General features: G+C 44.3%; 1 protein-coding gene across 1 annotated transcript in view; it reads left to right on the plus strand.

Moving 5' to 3' along the window:
* Positions 1–1,762: 1,762 nt before the first annotated feature.
* The window catches only part of LOC132577614 (C-type lectin domain family 4 member F-like), a 35,719-nt gene continuing 17,208 nt past the window's right edge, over positions 1,763–20,273 (plus strand). The window contains exons 1-2 of the mRNA XM_060247403.1: positions 1,763–1,817; positions 9,241–9,354. Of these exons, the coding sequence (XP_060103386.1) occupies positions 1,763–1,817; positions 9,241–9,354 (169 nt within the window). The remainder of the gene's footprint in view (positions 1,818–9,240; positions 9,355–20,273) is intronic.

Genomic DNA, 20,273 nt, shown 5'->3' on the forward strand with positions numbered 1-20,273 from the left:
ATGATAATATATTGATTTTTTTTTAATTTTGCAGATAAACTGAAAAATCGCAAGAAGCCTGAAGAACCAGGGAAGAGTGATAAAGACAAGCCAAAAAATGGTGAGAATTGGAAAGGTCTGTTCACTGAGCCATGCCTAGATATGTATCACACACAGGAATACATCCCCTCCATACCATGACCAAGGCGCTGGCTCAGTGAACACACCAACCAAGTGCTGCTGCCGGACGGTATAGTCTAATATTTGGCACTGCCAAACCTCTTCTCTTTTTCTCATCTTGCATTATTTTAAACCTTACTCTTGGCTTTTTTCCATTCCATATGAAGTTATGTATAGTTCTCCGCCATTTTTTTTTTTTAAAAAAAACCTTCCCTTCTATATCAATTGGCAGCATTTGAAACAAAAAAGTCAGTTTTGGTAAGGTATTTATTTTGACGTCACAGATTCTGCCCAGCCACAAGATTTTCATTTTATCCCAACTGAAACTGTAATTACTCATTGAGTGAATTCTGGCTCTGGGCGAGTGCCCCTCGACCCCTGGTGTCTTCCCTCCCACCATCCACCCAAGTGAAGTTATTTACTCCCTCCTCCCGCCCTTGGTGTCTTCCCAGTCTCCAGCTTCCCACTCACCTCCAACTACCACCCATACCGAATCACCTCTTCCTCTCAACTACCCCCACACCAATGATATTCACTCATTCCCCCACCTTTCTGTCTCCTCCCACAACTCTTGGCCTTCATTCACCCCCCCCCTTCCTATCTTTCTACCTACCCAGCAGCTGAAATAGATTCCACTGCCCCTTTACATGTGTGTGTGCCCCTGTGTCTGTGATAGCTTAAAGCCCTAAAGGAGGTCCAGAATGGAAATAAGGAAGAATAATTATGGGGGGGGGGGGGTGCATAATGATAGTCATACAGAGACTGTGGGGACCAAAGCAGCTTACATCATTCTTCTCTCCCCCTTTTGATCTGCACAACAACCCTGTGAGGTAGGTTAGGCCGAAAGTCTGTGAATGACCCAAAATCACCAAGTCAGCTCCCACAGCAAGAATCTGGGTCTGGCAGACCCTGCTCTGAAGTGCTAACTGTTATGTCACAGTGGCTGTCATGGGATGCTGCTGCTCCCTCAAACGCCAAAACAGGCCTGGAAAGGGCTGTCTCCCCCCACCTTTTACTGACAGAACTAAGCTTGGAATACTATGGCTGCCTAGCAACAGCCACTGAGGGAAAATGGAGGACTCAGAGGGACGGGGCCAGTAGAACGTGAAGGCAGCTTCCCCAGACCAATTGCCCAGGTGGCAACAGTAACCTCTTTGTGCTGCCCAGACCTCCTCCAAATGGCTGCTGCTTATTGTAGACTTGCCACCACCTGAGGAGAGACAGGTGTTTTTTTCCAGCCAGGGATGACGTGGCTGAGCTGGCAGCGGGTGGAGGAGAGGAGTGGACCCAGCCAATGCAACATAAATACAGTTGAGTGGTGGTTAATGGTCCAATGGGGGAGGAGATGAGCATCATGGGCCAATAGGGGAATCGGAAAGCACCAATATGCCTGGGCTTTTATGTATATAGGATTTCCAACAACTCTATCAGAGATAATACAGGAGTGGGAGAAAAAGCTATCTTCTTTCTCTATGCATCATTTATGTGCTTCTATCATGCCCTTTCTTTGGCCATCTATTTTCTGTACCAAAAAGTTCCAGTTTTTCCATTCACAAAGCCAAAAGCAGGTCCTTGGTACAGCACAATGAAAAATATTCCTGGGATGGCCTTAAAGATTGTGGAGCCCTTAGACAAAGTTGAGGATGAGGCCTTAGAGGGTGAGGTCAGATGTTCAGAAAATCCCACTACAGGCATGAGTGGAGTCCGGAAGCATGTCAGATTTTAAACGGTTGTCCAAATGTCAGCATCCGCGAATGGTGGTTAGCTCGTTCGAGTCCCGCGTTTAGACGACTGGGGCGCGGACTTATTTGATACTGCTTTAAATCCGGAACAAAATTCTTCTGACGGTTCTTGAGCAGAATTTATCTGTTTGAACACTCCATCGTTGGGAACTCATTGGAAGCGAACCATCGCTTCCCTCCCAAAGCCCCCTGCAAGTGATATAACTGTGCCAGTGAATGAGCAAACGAATGTTGGCTCGATAAATTGTTTTCCCGCCCCTATGTCCAGAAACAAAACTCACTTTTGAAACTAGATGTGAACTAGATGTGAACTGATTTGAATTCCTGGGTTTTTTTCTGCACGCGTAGTGCTGGTGCTGGAAAAGTAGTGCCAACGGACTAGCAAAACTGTTAGTGATCCGACCCATTAAAAAGCGACGCACATCCCCGCCCTCGAGAACGAGGTCATGGTGGGTGTGCGAGGTCTCTCAAGGAGAAGGGAGGAGATGATGGATCTGCTCGACAGTGCAGATAGTGGGCATCACTGCACCTGCGCTAATACAGATTGACGTCTCATGAAACGAGGTCCGGTAGAGCACTCTGATCGACTAGCGACGGGACCCACGTGGGATAGAATGGGAGCCTGGCTGTTGTCTGATCGAAAAATTGGTTGTGTGGATTATAATAGAGGCGTGTTGCAGATGGATTTAATGGTGAGTGTGACCTCACCCAGAATCAGGTCCAAGGAAGCCGTGCCTCTCACTCTGTGTAAGGTGCGTAGGAGTACGGTTGCCAGCCCTGAGTTGGGAAATTCCAGGAGATTTTGTGGGTGGAGCCAGGGGAGGGCAGGGTTTGAGGAGACAGGTTTCAACAAGATATATAGCGCCAAAGATTCCACCCTCCAAAGCGCCATAGCTTCCACCCTCCAGGGGACCTGATCTCTGCGGACTGGAGATGAGTTGTAATTCCTTACCTGGAGGCTGGCAGCATTATTGGGATGCACAGTTGCTACCAGAACTCAGCTGACCAAGCCCCAGAAGGCGGAGGTGTAAGCGGTGTCAGAAGCTTTCTATTCTTCTTTCCCCCCTCCTTAGGGTGAGGCAGTGGGCAGTCACATCCCCCCTCAATGGGGCCTGGCGTAACAGCCCCTGTTGCCCACCCTGAGTCTTCACATGAGCATATGAAGATGCCTTATACTGAGTCAGACCGTATGTCCATCAAGATCACCTTTGTCTACTCAGACTCCACTCTCCAGGGTCTCAGGTGGAGGTCACCTATTGCGTGACAGTTTTTAATAGGATTCTGGGGACTGAACCAGGGACCTTCTGCATGCCAAGCAGATATTCTACCACTAAGCCATGGTTCCTCTGTGAGTCAGTGTAAGGAAGTTATGCTTCCTGGAAGGAAAAAGGGAGCAGTCCCCTTGGCTTGTACTAAGGAAAGGATGCAGAGTGAGGAAACTCCATAAAACCTATGCTTAACTGGTTTCCATAACACTAAAAAACATGATAAGCCATGATGGATCAGGCAGCAGGCCAGTGCCCCCATCCAGTTCAACACTCTGTTTCATACAGTAGCCAAATCCCAAGTGATAACAGGAAGTCCCCCAGCAGGACTAGAACCCCAGATGTCCTCCCACAGTTGCCCTCCAAGCGCCATGATACAGAGCATCACTGCCCCAGACTGAGTGTTTCATGTATACCTTGTGACTAATAGCCACTGATGGGCCTCTACTCCATCTCCAGGGTCATCTTGAAACTGTCTGTGCTTGTAGCCACCACCACTTCCTGCAGTAGTGAATTGAATTAATGGACCTTTTGGTAAAGAAGTACTTCCTTTTATCTGTTCTAAGCCTACTGCTCATTAATTTCATTGAGTGCCCATGAGTTTTAGTATTGTGAGAAAAGTAGACAAGTACTTCTTTCTTTAACTTCTCTATCCCATACATAATTTTGTAAATCTCTTTTATGTCGCCTCCAACCATTGTTTCTCCAGCCTAAAGAGCCTTAACCTCTTTAACCTTTCTTTGTAGAAAAAGTATTCCATTCCCTTAATCATTTGAGTTGCCCTTTCCTGCACCTTTTCCAATGCTATAATACCTTTTTTTGAGGTGCAGTGGCTAGAATTGTATTCCAAAAGATGCTGCACCATAGATTTCTATAGGGGTATTATGAGAGTAAATGTGTTGGTGTAACCATAAAATGTACGGAATGGAGTCCAGCTCTGGGAAGTTACTGCATTTGCCGGTAGTCCTGAAGTTTGACAAGGAGTGACTGGTAAACACTATAGTGCTAGGCAGGGGTTGTTTTGTAAAAAATAGGTGGTGGCGCTAGGCTTCCCAACCCTCTCGCCCTGGCGGGGGACCCCACGATTTCCACCCTTTTCCCCCGCTCCCCAAAAAAACGGAAGCGGGGGGAGGGGGAAACGGCGCCGGGGAGCATGGCGAGCTGCCCCATTCCGGAGCGGGCGAGGCTGCCGCACCGCTGCCGCCCCCTCCCCACCCATGGCAGCTGCTCCTCCGAGATGGGCCCAGGCTGAGCCCATCTCGAAGGAGCAGCCAAGAGGCGGCAGCAGCGCAGGCAAAACCAGAGAAGGGGAGGGTAGAGGCAGGCCAGGAGCATGGTGAGCCGCGAATCCGGGCCCTTCTAGGACCCGGACTCGCGGCTCCCCACGCCCCCGGCCCGCCTCCACCCCCCTCCTATTCCACCCCAGAGGCGGAACGGAGCCGGCGAGGCCGCCGCATCGTTGCCGCCCTCCCTGCCCCACCTCAGCTGCTCCTCCGAGATGGGCTCAGCCTGAGCCCATCTCGGAGGAGCAGCCACGGCGAGCGGAGAAGAGGTGGCAGCTGCGCAGCGGCATCGCCCGCTCCGAGACGGGGCGGCTCACCACGCTCCCTGGCGCCATTTCCCCCCCTCCCCCCTAGCTCCACCCCAGTGTCTCCTGGCTCCACCCCCAAAGTCTCCTGGCTCCACCTCCAAAGTCCCCAGATATTTCTAGGATTGGACTTGGCAACCCTAGGTGGCGCTCATCCAGGGATTGTTATGCAGCTGCAATACTATTCAATGGACAAGGAGATGGAACACTCAGGAGGAGGAGGAGGAACTCTCAGAAAGGTTCAAGAGCTGTGCTCCTGTGAGCTCCCACTGAATCTGAGGCCTGGTGCTAGGAAAAGTTGAAGGCAGCAGGAAAAGAGGAAGACCAAACATGAGATGGGTTGACTCAGTCAAGGAAGCCATGGTCTTTAGTTCGCAAGACCCGAGCAAGGCTGTCATTGATAGGATGTTTCAGAGGTCATTCATTCATAAGGACGCCATAAATGACTTGACAGCACTTCACACACACACACACACACACACACAAACCTATTTGATCCAGAAGGCCAGGCCAAAACTCCAGAAGGTAATGTAAGACAGGGAACAGTGGCAATTGAGTGCCTTGAATCTGTTATCCATTTTTATTAATCCCCTCGCTTCTGAAGGCCCTGAGCAGTTGGCAACGGACAGATCAGGAAGCTGGCAATTGTTGGCCTCAGTACGTTTTTGGGCAGAGCAGATGACAGTGGAACCTTTGCAAGTTTAGATCTCTTTCTCAATGGAGCCTGGCTCCTGGAAATCCAGGCAGCAGCTGTGGGCAGGTGTATCTTTGAACAGCTGATTGGGCTGCCAGGTCGCTCTGGGCAGCCCGTGAGGGATGGCGGGTGTTCTAAGTGGGAATAAGGAGTTTCATCCCATGTTTCAGCAACATGGCCACATGACTTTCAATGTGACCCAGAAATTGTTTAGGCAAAACAAGGATGTTGGGAGATGTCTGGGTTTTGGGGAAAAAAACTCTATGATAGAATTAGCTTCTACTATTTGAGTTTTTTGTCCCAAAACTCGAACTTTGCCCCAGTGTCCCCATCATGCCTACATATGATGGGTCAGCCAAGGCCCAGTGATATTGAGGTCTCCTCGTAAGAAGAGGAGTCCAGTGTAGTCAGCTCTTAATGAGCAGAAGTCAGCAAGTTGGAAGATGAGTTGAAGGCTTGGCAGAGTTCACAGCCAATTGCTGGTGCATAACCCCTGACAGTCTTTAGCCCCAATTCAACAGGTGAAACTCAGGTGACCACTTCCAGCCCTCCAGTATCACCTACACCCTTAGAGCACCTGCAACAGAGGCTAAGAATGCAGCTACAGGAGAGAAGACAAAGTACACGCCTCCCGGTTCGACGGCAGAAGCTTGCTGATAGCGATGAGTAGCCGCAGGATTACTCTCAAGAAGCTGGCTGCAAACCTGACCTTTCAGCATACACCTATAAAAACCAACCAAGAGAAGCTGTTAGGCATGGAAGCAACAGGTCACAATACCTCTGACCACTGCATTGGACTCTGCCTTATTCCTGTGACCTTTGGACTGGCTCTTGACTTTGATTTTTGGACTTGCCTTGACCTTATTCGTGAATTTATTTATTTTATTTATTTATTACTTTACATTTATATCCCGCCCTCTCCGCAAGCGGACTCAGGGCGGCTTTGGACTGCTAGATCTTTGGACTGCTAGATCTTGCTTCTCGGACAACCCTTTCAGCTTTTTGCCATTCTGGAAACCAACATCTGGACAGAACTCTAAATTTTGATGTTCTGACTAGTGCCTCTGTTCTCAGATTACATGGAAGTCATGTAGAAATATAGCTCAAATGTAAGGTATTCCTTGTTTGGGGGGGGGTTGGGGCCTGGCAGCGGGGGATTTCCACTCCCCTATCATTTCAGCTTTAAACCAATTTCAGTAGCTTCCAGTTTGTTGCTGGGTCCAATTCAAAACCCCGAATTGCACTTTGGGGCCTGCTGTCTTCAGGTGTTTGGATGGCCAATATGCATGGTGGGGTCTCTTCAGTGGTGGCGCCAAGGGCTTTGAAAAATTCTTCCATGTCTGGCCTTTTCGTTTCTCAGCTCCATCAAGGTAGGGGAGGGGGAGGAAGAGCAGAAATAACCCTCTTCTATTGGGAAATTGGACAAGATTTATTTTATTTTTATTTTATTTATTTAATTTATATCCCGCCCTCCCCGCCAAGGCAGGCTCAGGGCGGCTGACAACACGAGGGTCAGCAACAGCATGCCCAGCCATTTAACAGTAAATACAAACAACATTAAATATAAAAACGTTAAAACATTTAAATGGTACCTGGTACCTGGATTTTCTTCTTAATTTCAGATTGTTTACTGTGGATCCTGACCGTGGCTACTGTTTTTAAACTTTGCCTTTCCTGATTGTTGGCTTGTTGTCACTCTTATTTTATTTGATGGCTTTATTCAAGGCTTTCTTTGTAGCAGGAACTCCTTTGCATGTTATGCCTTACTCCTCTGATATAGCCAATCCTTGTAGAGCTTACAGGAGGCCCTGTAAAAAGAGCCCTGTAAGCTCTTGGAGGATTGGCTACATCAGGGGTGTGTGGCCTAATATGCAAAGGAATTCCTGCTACAAAAAAGCCCTGACTTTATTAGATATGATTGATGGTGGGAAGTACCATCAAGGAATAACCCCTCATGGGTTTTGAAGGCAAGAAACGAAGAGAGATGGTTTGCCATTGCCTGCCTCTGCGTTTCAACCCTGCACTTCCTTGGTGGTTTCCCATCCAGGTACCAACCAGGGGCAACCCTGCTTAGCTTCTGAGATCTGATGAGATCAGATTAGCTTGGACCATCCCAGTCAGGCATCACTGGATATAGAGTGATATACAGAGAGAGGTATATAGATTGATAGAGAGACAGATAACTATAGATAATATACAGATGATATAATCATGCAAAGAGCCCTGTGTGGTCAGACTAACAGTCCATCTACTCCAGCATCTTATCATAAGGTGGTTGACCAGTTCATTTGGAGGGCCAACAACAGGGTATAGAGGCTGAGGCCTTCCCCTCATGTCACCTCCTGGCTCGGATCCAGAAGATTAGTGCCTCTGAATGTGGGGTCCCCCTCAGTCACCATGACTAGTAGCCATTGATGGACCTCCCCTCCATGAATCTATCTCATTCCCTTCTCAAGCTGTTTATTTCTATCTCCATCAGGACATCCTTTGGCAGCAAATTCCACTCTCTATGTAGGGTTGCCAGGTCTGGGTTGGGAAATACCAGGAAACTTTGTGGAGTTTATCCAGGAGAGGGTGGGGTTTGCGGAAAGGAGGAGAAGGGCCTCAGTATGGTACAATGCCATAGAGTTCACCCTTCAAAAGCAGCCATTTTCTCCAGGGGTATAACAAATAAATGACTAAACAGTGTTTTTAAAAGGTAGTCTGCTGTGCAAGCACCAGTTGTTTTCGATTCTAGGGTGATGTTGCTTTCACAACGTTTTCACGGCAGACTTTTTACGGGGTGGTTTGCCATTGCCTTCCCCAGTCATCTACACTTTCCCCCCAGCAAGCTGGGTACTCATTTTACTGACCTCGGAAGGATGGAAGGCTGAATCCTGAAGGCTGAGACCTGAACCAACTTCCGCTGGGATCGAACTCAGGTCATGAGCAGAGGGCTCCGACTGCTGTACTGCAGCTTTACTATTCTGTGCCATGGGGCTCTTAACAAACAGTGTTAACTGCTATGTAAATTCTGAAAAGCACTGTAGTAATGGAATGTACACACACACACACAAAAGATCCACTAATAATTACAAAGAACCTTGCTGTTATTAATTATTCTTAAAGGGTGCAGTGCATGCATATACAATGTTGAATCACAGAATTTAGATTTACACACACAGCAATAACTACGGCAACAGATGTCCCAGGTAAATCTCCGTTTTGACCCTTCCTCGGGCCGTAATTCTATGGTAAAGCTGCAACAAAAATTATAAGAAATTGAGCATTTTCCACACATACATTAAATACAATTATTCAAATTCTTTAGGGAAGCTGATCTTTGCCAGCTGGAGATCAGTTGTAAAAGTGGGAGATCTCCAGGTCCCACCTGGAGACTGGCAATCCAATCTGTATGTGAAGTACTAGTTCTTTTTGTCCATCCTGAATCTACCACCCATCAGCTTCATTGGATGCCATCGACTTTGAGTCTTCTGGGAGAGAGAGAAAAATTTCTCTTTGTCAACTCTCTTTCCCCCTCATGAATAATTTCATAAATTTCTATCATGTCCCCCCTTTAATCATATCTTTTCTAAACTGAAAAGTACCAGACTCTATAGAGATATATACAGAAAGTGATATAAAGATAGCTGGACATAAATATATATATGTGTGTGTGTGTGTGTTTAATGTACAGTATTTCTACTTTATTGGAAGCTCATATGGAAAGGGAAATGTGCATTCTTATACTAAATAAATAAGATCAAAATGTGATGATTACTGCAGATTTTTCTTCTCTCTTTTTCTTTCAAGGGGATGATATTTGGGAGAAAATAAAAGTGAAGTTAGCAAATCCCTACATTGAAAAGGCTATCTATTGTGCAGTCTTGCTTCTGGTTATCATCGCTGTGCTGCTTATCATTCTGTGTAAGTTATTAGTAAGATTTTAGTTTTCTCTAAATCTTGGAAGCAACAATTATGGTCAGTCTAGGGAAACCCTATTGAACAGGTCAAAACTACCAAATATTGGTTATTGCCCGTTTTTTTTATCTGAAAGGGAACCGATATGTCCCTATGGCCCTAAGAGCTTTCAATGCGAAATCTAGCCCCCAACTCTTATATGGTGCCCCCATATGGATCAGTTCCTTCGACTACACCACTGAAGGCCTACAATCCTTCTTTTTGAGGAAAATACTGGGATTACCCAACTGTGTTCCTTATGCTGCAATTTGCATGGAAACTGGACTGTTGCTGCTGGAAACTCGCGCCTGGCTTTTGACCTTTAAGTTTTGGCTGTGCCTTTTATTTAACTCTGATCAGAATTCTTTCACTTTTTGATGCTGATGGACCATCATGCATCCAAATGGTTGACCCTGATCCAAGAGAAAATCACATCCATAGGAATTTCCTTGGATGCATTTTATCTTTCCTCTGCTCCTGCGGTATTTCAATCCATCAAATGCAGACTACTAGATATCCAGTTGCAACGTCTAACTGAGGCAGCTCAGAAAACTTGCTCCCCAAGCTATCTGGGTTTATCCCAAACTCCTGGGCTTTTAGCTCCCTATTTCCTCTTTTTAACTGATCCTCACCAAAGAAGAGCACTTATGCTGGCTAGATTTAATGCATTACCATCGGCCATCCTCTCCGGAAGATACCACAGAATCCCCCGCAATCTTAGACAATGCCCTTGTAGCCAAGGAGTCATCGAAACGGTCCCTCATGTTCTTCTGGATTGCCCTTTCTATAGCAGTCCACGAGCAAGATACCTAGATGCTCTGCTCTCTGACCATCAAGGCCTTTCTGACAATGCCAAGGTTCACTTTTTACTCCACGGGAAACACAACTTTGTCACTACTCACGTTGCTTGCTTTTTACAGGTTGCGATCCAAATCAGAGAGGCTTTTACTCATGCAGAGCCCACAGCTATTTTATGACATTTAACTTTTGCTGGGTTTTTTTAAGGTTTTATTATATTCTATAGTGTTACTGTTGGTTTTAAAGTATACTGTATTCTTATATCAATGCCAATAAAGGTCTATGGTATGACTATGAGTTATTTATTATTAGATTTGAACTGTTCCAGCAAAGCAAAGGCTTTGGGGTAGCGCTAGTTGGCTTTACCGCAATGTGTACCCAAAAGGACTTAGCAGAGAATAAGGCTGTGATTACATACACACAACAATGCACTTTCAAACCACTTTCCAAATAGATTTTGGCAGTTCCCATAGGAAAATCCAGCTGGAAAGTGTACTGAAAGTAGATTGAAAGTGCATTATTTAATATGTCTGATCACAGCCCATGTCCCATTTGTTGGAATTATGTATCTGTTCTGTATGTCCTTTGCAATGTTCTTTTTCCCCAAAAAAGGTTTTATTGAACTTAATAAAAGCATATACAAGGCAATCAATAACTGTATCTCCATTCATTCTTCGTGAATAAGCAAAAACAATAAAATGATAATATACACAAAACAAAACAAACAAGAACAAAAAACCCCAAACACATAATTGGCAGCTAAATTAATGAATAACTATTGACCATATCTAGGTTACATCAGATTGATAATATCATAGTATCTACAGGGAATGTATGAACGCACTTGATCCACAGGACCAAAAGAGAATTCAAGAAATGGAAGCCACTTGTACATTGGAGATTTGTTGCCCTCTGAATCGCTTATATGACTCAAGCTATCTGCTATCTTGTTCATTGCATAAACCTTCCAGATTTTTGCATACCAGATTTTAACCGAAGGAATATTGGGAGATTTCCAAAATTGAGCCAACACCATTTTAGCGGCTGCAAGTAAAAAGGATATCATGGATTTGTTGAGTGATGTGATAGGTATATCTTTCCAACAGTCCAGCAGTATGAGTTCCAATCTTAAGGGTAAACTATAGCCCGTGATATCCTTGATTTTTGCCACCGGGCATGACCACCAACAGTGTATAATTGTGCCCTCTTTTCTGCAATCTTTGCAACATTTGGAGGGTTGATTTAATACCATATGAGTCAGTCTCTTAGGTGTCAAATACCACCTAAACAAAATTTTTGGGGTTTGCAATTGAATATTCAGTGAATTTGATGTACACGAAGGGGAGGACCAGATTTGTTGTCAAACCTCCTTCTTAAGATTGATAGAGCCATCCCGTTGACAAATTTCCAGGGAAGATAATGGTTCTCTGGTATCTATGTCCAGCAGTCCTTTATAAATAAATGAAATCAGTCCCTTCCACTTTAAAGAAGGTGAATATAGCAAATGTTCAAAAAAAGTAAGAGAATTATTGAAGTTATATTTCTTTGAAGGTGATGTCAGCAAGTTATCCGTTTCAACAACATGTTGGATTGTTTCCAGATTGGAAAAGACTTGTATAAAAACCCAGGTTGAAACCATGAAATATCGAGAAAATGAGAAAGGGGAGACATTGGAGGGGCCGAATGGAGGCAACGTTTGTCCCAAATCTGAAAAATATCTTTAAGAAAAAAATTGGATGAGATATTTGGTGGTCTGTTCTTCGGAGATTCCCATATTGTGGAATGAAATGATTTATTGCCTAGATAAAAGTCTTCCAGAACCTTCCAATCCGGATCAAAGGCTGAATCATAATATCTGATAAGCCCACCTAAAATAGCAGCTTCATAAAATTTGTGCAGCTCTAGAAGAGCCAGCCCACCTAAAGATTTAGAACGAATGAGGGTTGAATACCCTATTCTAGATAAACCTTTATCCCAAATATAGCTTAAAAATGAGCGTCTCCATCCTATAAATAAATCCTCAGGAATAAGGAGAGGAATGGCTCGAAATAAAACAGAAATTTAAGGAATATAAAAGTTTTAATAATCTGGATTTTTTTTGTTCCAGGGAATGAAGACTTCTTATTCTTTTGCAAGTTAAGGATTTCATTATTCAAGAGATGGTGATTAACCTTAAAAATATCTCCCAATTTTAAAGTAATATTAATCCCCAGATATGTCCAAAACCTATCAATTTTTTTTAAAGTGATACTTAGAACAGATGGAATCTTGGAGAGCATCTGAGATTGTGATAGGATAAAGAATAGTTTTGTATGGATTGGCTCGAAGACCAGAAATAGAAGAAAAAGTAGATATTAAATCAAAGATAGCAGGTCAGGTCATCAGCAAACAAAGACAATTTACTTGATTGCTTTTTAATAGGGATGCCTGCAATTGTAGTAGCATTACAGATAGCATTTGCAAGAGGTTCAATAGCAATTGCAAAAAGCAGAGGAGACAAGGGGCAACCTTGCCTAGTCCCTCTGGAAAGATGGAATTCTTCAGAATCCAAATTATTGATATTTAGAATAGCAGAAGGCGAATCACATAGAGAATGGATAATCTTAAGAAAATTCAGGCCAAATTCCATTTTCTCCAATAAGGTGGTAAGGTAAGGGACTTCAACTGAGTCAAAGGCTTTTTCAAAATCTGTGGATAAAATGGAAGAAGACTCAATATTAAATTTCTTGCAGTATTGAATGATATTAAGGACCTTTCTAGTGTTGTTCGTCAACTCATGATGTGGGATAAATCCCAATTGGTCGGGGTGGATATATTTCCACATGAAGGTATTAAGCCTGGACACCAAAGCTGCCATGAAAATCTTATAGTCACATTTAAGGAGCGATATTGGTCTGTAAAAACTAGGTTCCAACAAGTCTTTACATTTCTTTGGAAGGACTATAATCTTTGCCTGTGAGCAAGTGTCTGGAAAAAAACCAGACTGTACAAATTGATTACATGAGTCAGCCAAAATGGGAGCTAGTAAAACATTTAAAAAATTATAAAATTCTGCGATAAAACCATCTCGGCCTGGGAACTTGTTAGATTTCAAAGACTTAATAGTCTCCTGCATTTCAAGTGCTGTAAATGGCTGGTGCAAAAAGGATTTAACCATAGGGGAGATAGGTTTAAAATTTGAGTGGGAATCTAAGAAAGATGATATAAAGTCTGATGATGGATGCTGAGAAGTATAAAAAGTTGAATACTACTTTTTAAAGACTCCTACTATATCCTTAGTAGAGTATTTCAATGAACCATATTTGGAATGAATAGAAGATAGAGCCATTGAGGATAGTCTTTTTTTAACCTTCCACGAGAGGAGTTTAAGAGATTGAGGAGTTCGAAACCAGTACTTTTGCTTGACAAATGCCATTTGCTTTTGAATATTGGAGACTTCAATGGAATCGAATTTTTTCCTTTCTGTAAGGAGTTTTGAGTATATTTTTTTACTACCGAATTTCTTAAATTTTTCTTCCATCGTAGCAATATTGGCAACCAGATCAGATCTAATTCGTTCCTTTTCTTTTTTATACGAAGAGGCAATAGCCAAAAATCTGCCACAAATGACAGCCTTAAAAGAGTTCCAAACTATGTGTTGGGGAACTCCACACTCCGAATTGAATTGAAAAAATTCTTTAATGTCTTTTTCAATAGCGTCAGTAACTGACTTCATAGAAACAAGTTTACTATCCAGTCTCCAATTAAAGGAAAATGTCCTGTCAATATTCTCTGTCATATAACCTTCCATCCATGCATGATCAGACCAAATCATTGGGCCAATTTCTACTTTAGAAAAAAGATTAGAGATGGAATCCAAAACTAAAAGAAAGTCAATTCTGGAATAGGTTTGATGATGAGACAAAAAAAAGTGTAGTCCCTTTCAGTTGGGTGCCTGATTCTCCAGATGTCTAACAAATTGAAAGGATGAAAAACTTGAGATAAGTCCTTATGAACATTCAAACCTTTTAGTTGAGAACCTTTTTTGGCAAAGAGGGGTAAAAGACTTGTTTGAGACCTGTCTAAAGAAGGATTGACAACATAACTAAGATCCCCTCCCAAAATAATGGGACCTGTGTGAAAAGTTTGAAGTTTTGACAGCCTATCTTCGAGAAATGCAATTTGCCCTTCATTCGGTGCATACACCAATGCCAGAGTATAAGAACTGCCGTTAAAGACCCCATTAATAAAAATATACCGACCACTAGGGTTGATTGAAGAACTTTCCAAAGTGAAACGGACTGATTTACTTATTAAAATGGCCACTCCTCTTGCTTTGAAGGACCCATAAGCCTGAAATTGATAAGCAAAGAATTTTGATTGGAAGACCTTGGGCTGCTTACCCTTAAGATGGGTTTCCTGCAGAAAAATTATATCTGGTTTCTGACGAGAAATAGCAGAGGCGACCCGTTTTTTCTTAATTTAATTATTTAGCCCATTACAATTTAAAGATAAGAATTTCAGATGACACTCTGCCATATTTGAAAGGGGGAAAAAACAGGATTCTCAGAATTCTTACAATCCATAGCTTTTATCGAAAATGCCAAAGAGTTAGCTGGAGACAAACCCTGTAGGTCATACTTCGAAGTCATAAGGGCAAGTTTCATTTCAAAGAGTTTAAACAACACCCAATAAAAAAGCAAAATAACATCGAACAATTACGCTGCCCAAAACAAAAACAAAACCCAACCATAACCAACTCCAGTGGTCTCTCATTTACAGTCCATATAATTATCTAACCCCCTCTTGAAGATGGCCATGCTTGTGGCCGCCACCACCTCTTGTGGCAGTGAATTCCACATGTTAATCACCCTTTGGGTGAAGAAGTACTTCCTTTTATCCGTTTTAACCTGTCTGCTCAGCGATTTCAAAGAATGCCCACGAGTTATAAACATTTCCCCCTTACTTGTAGCATTATGATCCCCCCCCCCCCCCAAAAAAAATCACGTTCTCACATAAGCATACTAAATATCAAACGTGAGACAGGCGACAGCATGTTTCTAAGGCATAACAAGATTACACTCAGGCAAGTTTTGTATATCAGCAGTTCAGCCATTGTCTGGAAAAAAGAACCAACCCGCCCCCCCCCCCCCACATAGACAGTTTTCAGCATAGCAACAGTTTCAACCGCTTAACTTCTAGGGGATACAGGGCTGTCGGGACGATTCATCAGCACATAACGCCATCTAGTGTCAGAAGATAATGAGTGGACTTGGGAGGCTGCTTCCAAAAGATTGTTGGGAATAGGAGGGTTCAAGTCTCGTAGCATGAATATTCCTGAGTCTAGATCCCCAGCCAAAAATGACTGATCTTGCGCTGTAACTTGCAGCTTGTACGAAGCAAACCATCGATATCTGACGTTTTCCTTGTTCAGAATTTCTATGATTGGTTTCAGATTATTCCACCTTTGTAAGGTTTCGGATGACAAATCTTGTAAAATTTGCACATTGTGGTCCCCCAGCATAAGTGGATTTACAGCCCGGGCTTTCTGTAAAAATCTAGCTTTAACAGAACTGGACGAAAAGCGAACTAGAATGTCCCTAGGCACTGACGATTTCTGTCTGCGCACGGGACCAATTCTATATGCGTCCTCCAAAGCACAAAGTTCAGTTTCAGAAAAACCCATTACTTTTGATAGCCAGGGGGATAGAAGGGTTTTTCTGTTTTGGATAATTTTATTGATAACAATGGTAATAATTTCCATTAATAACTTATTTTCATGTATCCCATATGCTTTTTTCTAATCACCCCTCCCCCCGTTACTTGACCCTTGCCAGTGTTATTTACTCAAAATACTAACATTAAAAGGTACCCTTAATTCCTAAGAACTAAAATTAATATTCTTCTTTCTTCTAAAGTTTAATCATTATCAAAAAATGTCCAATGTCCTTTTACTTTCCACTTGTCTTCTACATAACTTCTAAATTTTTTCCACTCCCTTTTAAAATCTTCTAAATCATAGTCTCTTAAAGTTCTTGTTAGTTTGTCCATCTCACTCCATGTCATAACTTTTATGATCCAATCCCATTTTTCTGATATTTTTTCTTGCTTCCATAACTGCACATATAGTGTCCTAGCAGCTGAAAGCAAGTACCAAATTATAGTTCTATCTTCTTTTGGAAATTTTTCCATTTGTAATCCCAACAGAAAAGTCTCTGCAGCTTTCTTGAATTTATATCCCAAGATCCTAGAATTTTTTTGTTGGATCATCTGCCAATACTTTTTCACTCTTTCACAAGTCCACCACATATGGTAGAAAGAACCTTCATGTTTTTTACATTTCCAACATCTATCTGGCATCTTGTTATTCATCTTTGCCAATTTTTAGGAGTCATATACCATCTATACAACATTTTAAAACAGTTCTCATTAATACTCTGACTTGAAAGTAGGGTGGCCAGACTGTCCCGGGCACCCGGGAAAGTCCCGGTTCTGGCCCCCAATTCCCGGCTCCCGGGCTAGCTATACTGGGACCATGAGAGGTCCCGGTTTAGCCAGCCAGAGAGCCGGTGGGCCGCGCGCGCGGGTGGGGAAGGCGGCGAAGGAGGGAGCGTCCCTGCGCGTGCGCAGGGAAATTGTGGCGGGCTCTGCGCATGCGCGGGGACGCTCCCTCCCTCACTCGCCGCCCTCCCCGCGCGCGGGGCCCGGCAGCAGTGGCGGAGGCCGGGGAGGCGGCGGAGAGGCTGGCGCTGGTCGCTGGAGGGCCTCCAGCGACCAGCGCCGGCCTCTCTGCCGCCTCCCCGGCCTCCGCCACCGCCGCCGGGCCCCGTGCGCGGGCCCTACACTGCAGAAGGAGGCCGGGGAGGCGGCGGTGAGGCCGGCGCTGGTCGCTGGAGGCCCTCCAGCGACCAGCGCCGGCCTCTCCGCCGCCTCCCCGGCCTCCGCCACCGCCGCCGGGCCCCGTGCGCGGGCCTCCACTGCAGGCGGAGGCCGGGGAGGCAGCGGAGAGGCCAGCGCTGGTCGCTGGAGGGCCTCCAGCGACCAGCGCCGGCCTCTCTGCCGCTTCCCCGGCCTCCGCCACTGCCGCCGGGCCCCGTGCGCGGGCCCTACACTGCAGGAGGAGGAGGCGGAGAGGCCGGCGCTGGTCGCTGGAGGCATCGGTCCCATCATTGTAGGGCCCAGGGGGCCGGCGCAGCGGCCCGCTGAAGCAGCCTGTCGGTCACTTCTGGGTTCCTGTCCTGCATCTCGACCTGTGTTATTAGTGACAGGCTGCTTCGGCGTGCCGCTGCGCCAGCCCCCTGGGTCCCACAATGATGGGACCGATGCCACAGGGACGGGCTCGAAACACTCTATAACCCCTCAAAAGAACAGCAGTCTAGCTCACTTCCCCCGAGCCCTGCCGCCATAAGCCTCAAGGGGGCTCATTTTGCGGCATCTCCCGGCGGGAGGGTGGCACCCGCACGGGACACATATCAAATGAAAGAGGGGGTGCAGGGCTATCAGAAACAGCTGGCGGAGGGAGTCGGGAGCCCACCCCACTGGGGGATCCACACCCCGAAAGTGATGAAGGTGGCGCAGATAGAGCCAACAGAGCAAACAGGACAAAATAAATAGGCTGCATTATGCAGCACAGTTGAGAAAGTGCCTTATCCCATATACTGATGAAGTATATACAGGATTTGAGAACAAAATTGTTTCCGGCGGTGATATTTGGGGGATTTTTGGGGACGTCACAGGAAGTGCTGTGAAGTCACTTCCTGTTTCCGGCAGTGGCATTTGGGGGAAATGATGTCATTTGGGGGAAATGATGTCACAGGAAGTGATGTCACTTCCTGCTTCCGGCAGGTGGCATGGGGAAATGATGTCACAGGAAGTGATGTCACTTCCCGGTTCCGGCAGGTGGCGCGGGGGAAATGATGTCACAGGAAGTGATGTCACTTCCTGTTTCTGGCGGTGGCATGACGTCACCGGAAGTGACGTCACTTCCTGTTTCTGGCGGCAGGCACGCTTCGCGCGCACGCACCCCTACCTTCCCCCCCAAAAAAAGGTGTCCCTGGCTGGCCTTCAGACATTATGGCCACTCTACTTGAAAGTTTCATAGAGTTCTTCCATAAATATTCCCATGTATCCATCTGTATTTCTTTATTTACATTTATTGCCCATTTAATCATTTGAGATTTCACTACTTCATCTTCTGTAGACCATTTTCACTACTTCATCTTCTGTAGACCTGTCTTTTTCTTCAGTTGCCAGGCCAAATACTTTCCAGGTTTATTCGCTCCCTCAAAGGACTTCTGTTGTAATTTTTTTTTAAATTCCATTCCAAGTCCATATTTAAAAATGTCTCATTTGTGCTTGTAATATTGTAATCTCCCTTATAATTTTCTTTTTTCCCCTGGCCTTTTCCTCAGTTCCCCTTCTTTTTTCTTTATTTCATTTTGAATGTCCAACATCTTTTTTTTCTTTTGCCCTTTTGTCCTTATTGTTTAATGTAATCAATATTCCTCTCATTACGGATTTATAAGCATCCCACACCATCTGAAATCCTATATCATCTTTATCATTTATACTCATATTCTTTGAAGCAGAAAAGGGAAAACATGTGATGTACATGCAAGATGCCACCCAGGATGTGACAAGCAGGTGTCTTGGGGAGCGAAGCAATGAAAAAGGGTAGTTTGGGAGCGGGAAAGAAGACGTGTTTCTCATCACGTGCAGAGAGAACCAGGGAAAGTGGTTCCCTCTAAGCTGCAGCAAAAATTTGTGAGCAAAAATTCTACCTTGTGAGCTTGTGGCATTAAAGTTGTGAGCTACTGCATAAATTACTGTCCTCTCGAGTCATCCTTCCTGAGCTAAGACAAAAATGTGTGAGCTGGAGGTTAAAAATCTGTGAGCTAGCTCATGCTAACTCAGCTTAGAGGGAACACTGGAAGTGGTTTAGTTAGTCATCCTAAACCCAAATCCTTGCATGGTGGAAGGCTTTCAAAGCCTACCTCAGGAATCTGAGCTAGTTTGCAGAGCAAGTATGCTAGTTAAAGGCTTCCCCCTCCCACCAAATATTGCTCTTTTCTCTTGTTTGTTTTGTAAAAGTAATAGAAGGCTGCCCTGCTAGAGGTCGGGGGGGGGGGGAACCAGTCTCAACATGTCCTGTGGGAATGGGGGTTATGCCTCTGTACCAAGGCACAAGTACTTCTTTTCTCCTTGAGTCTTTTATGGGATGGTCTCACAAAGTTATACTTAGTTACAACTAACCGGAAAAGGAGTATTGTCCAGAAAAGGGCAACTTGCCCAGCAAAAGCCATTCAACTTCCTGTGCCCATCCCTGCATAATTTTTTTTTTTTAAAAAATAGGTTTAAGTTCTTTGAGACACATTATGCATTTGCTAAAGAGCTCAGCCACTTTATCACAAACTCTGTTGGCTGTGTTTTGGGGGGTTTTTTTTGCATTGTCTTACTTTATTAAAGGAAGAATTTAAAAATGAACAACTCCAACCAAATCTTTTACACTATACAAACTTAATATCACTTAAACATTATATCTTCATGTTTTCTTCATCTTCATCTTCTTCCTTCATTCTTCTCTGAAAGATTAAATAATAAGATTTATAAAATTCATTAATTAATCTTAGCTCATTATATTAGCTTTACATTATATATTTTAAATCAAGTTTGAGCTAAGTTATTCTACAAATAATATAATATAGTCCAACCCTGGGAGACCATAAAAATTAAGGACTGGAGGAGAACAAAACTCCACCTTCCATGGGCTGATTATACCTTGGGGGAACATACCCAGACACTTACAACAGTCCCACCACTATCTAATATCAGAGAGTTATGCTTCCAGTATAAATTGTACCCAAAACCTCATTTTTTAAAAGGAGTCAACACTCTCCTCAAAATCTCCATGTTCTTCAGAAGTGCATACACGACCTGCTTTAACTGGAGTAGGAGGAGAGCGCTCCTTCCTCTTGTTTGCTCTCGATGCAGGGGGAAGGGTTTCAAAGCAGCCAGCAATAATTCACCAGAGTTAGAGTCATGGGCAGTATAATAAATTGAACCTTGTTGCACACAAAGTTTGCCTGTTTGGAGCCAACAATATCTTATTC

This window comes from Heteronotia binoei, chromosome 9 (genome assembly GCF_032191835.1).
Source record: "Heteronotia binoei isolate CCM8104 ecotype False Entrance Well chromosome 9, APGP_CSIRO_Hbin_v1, whole genome shotgun sequence".
In the NCBI taxonomy this organism is placed as follows: domain Eukaryota; kingdom Metazoa; phylum Chordata; class Lepidosauria; order Squamata; family Gekkonidae; genus Heteronotia; species Heteronotia binoei.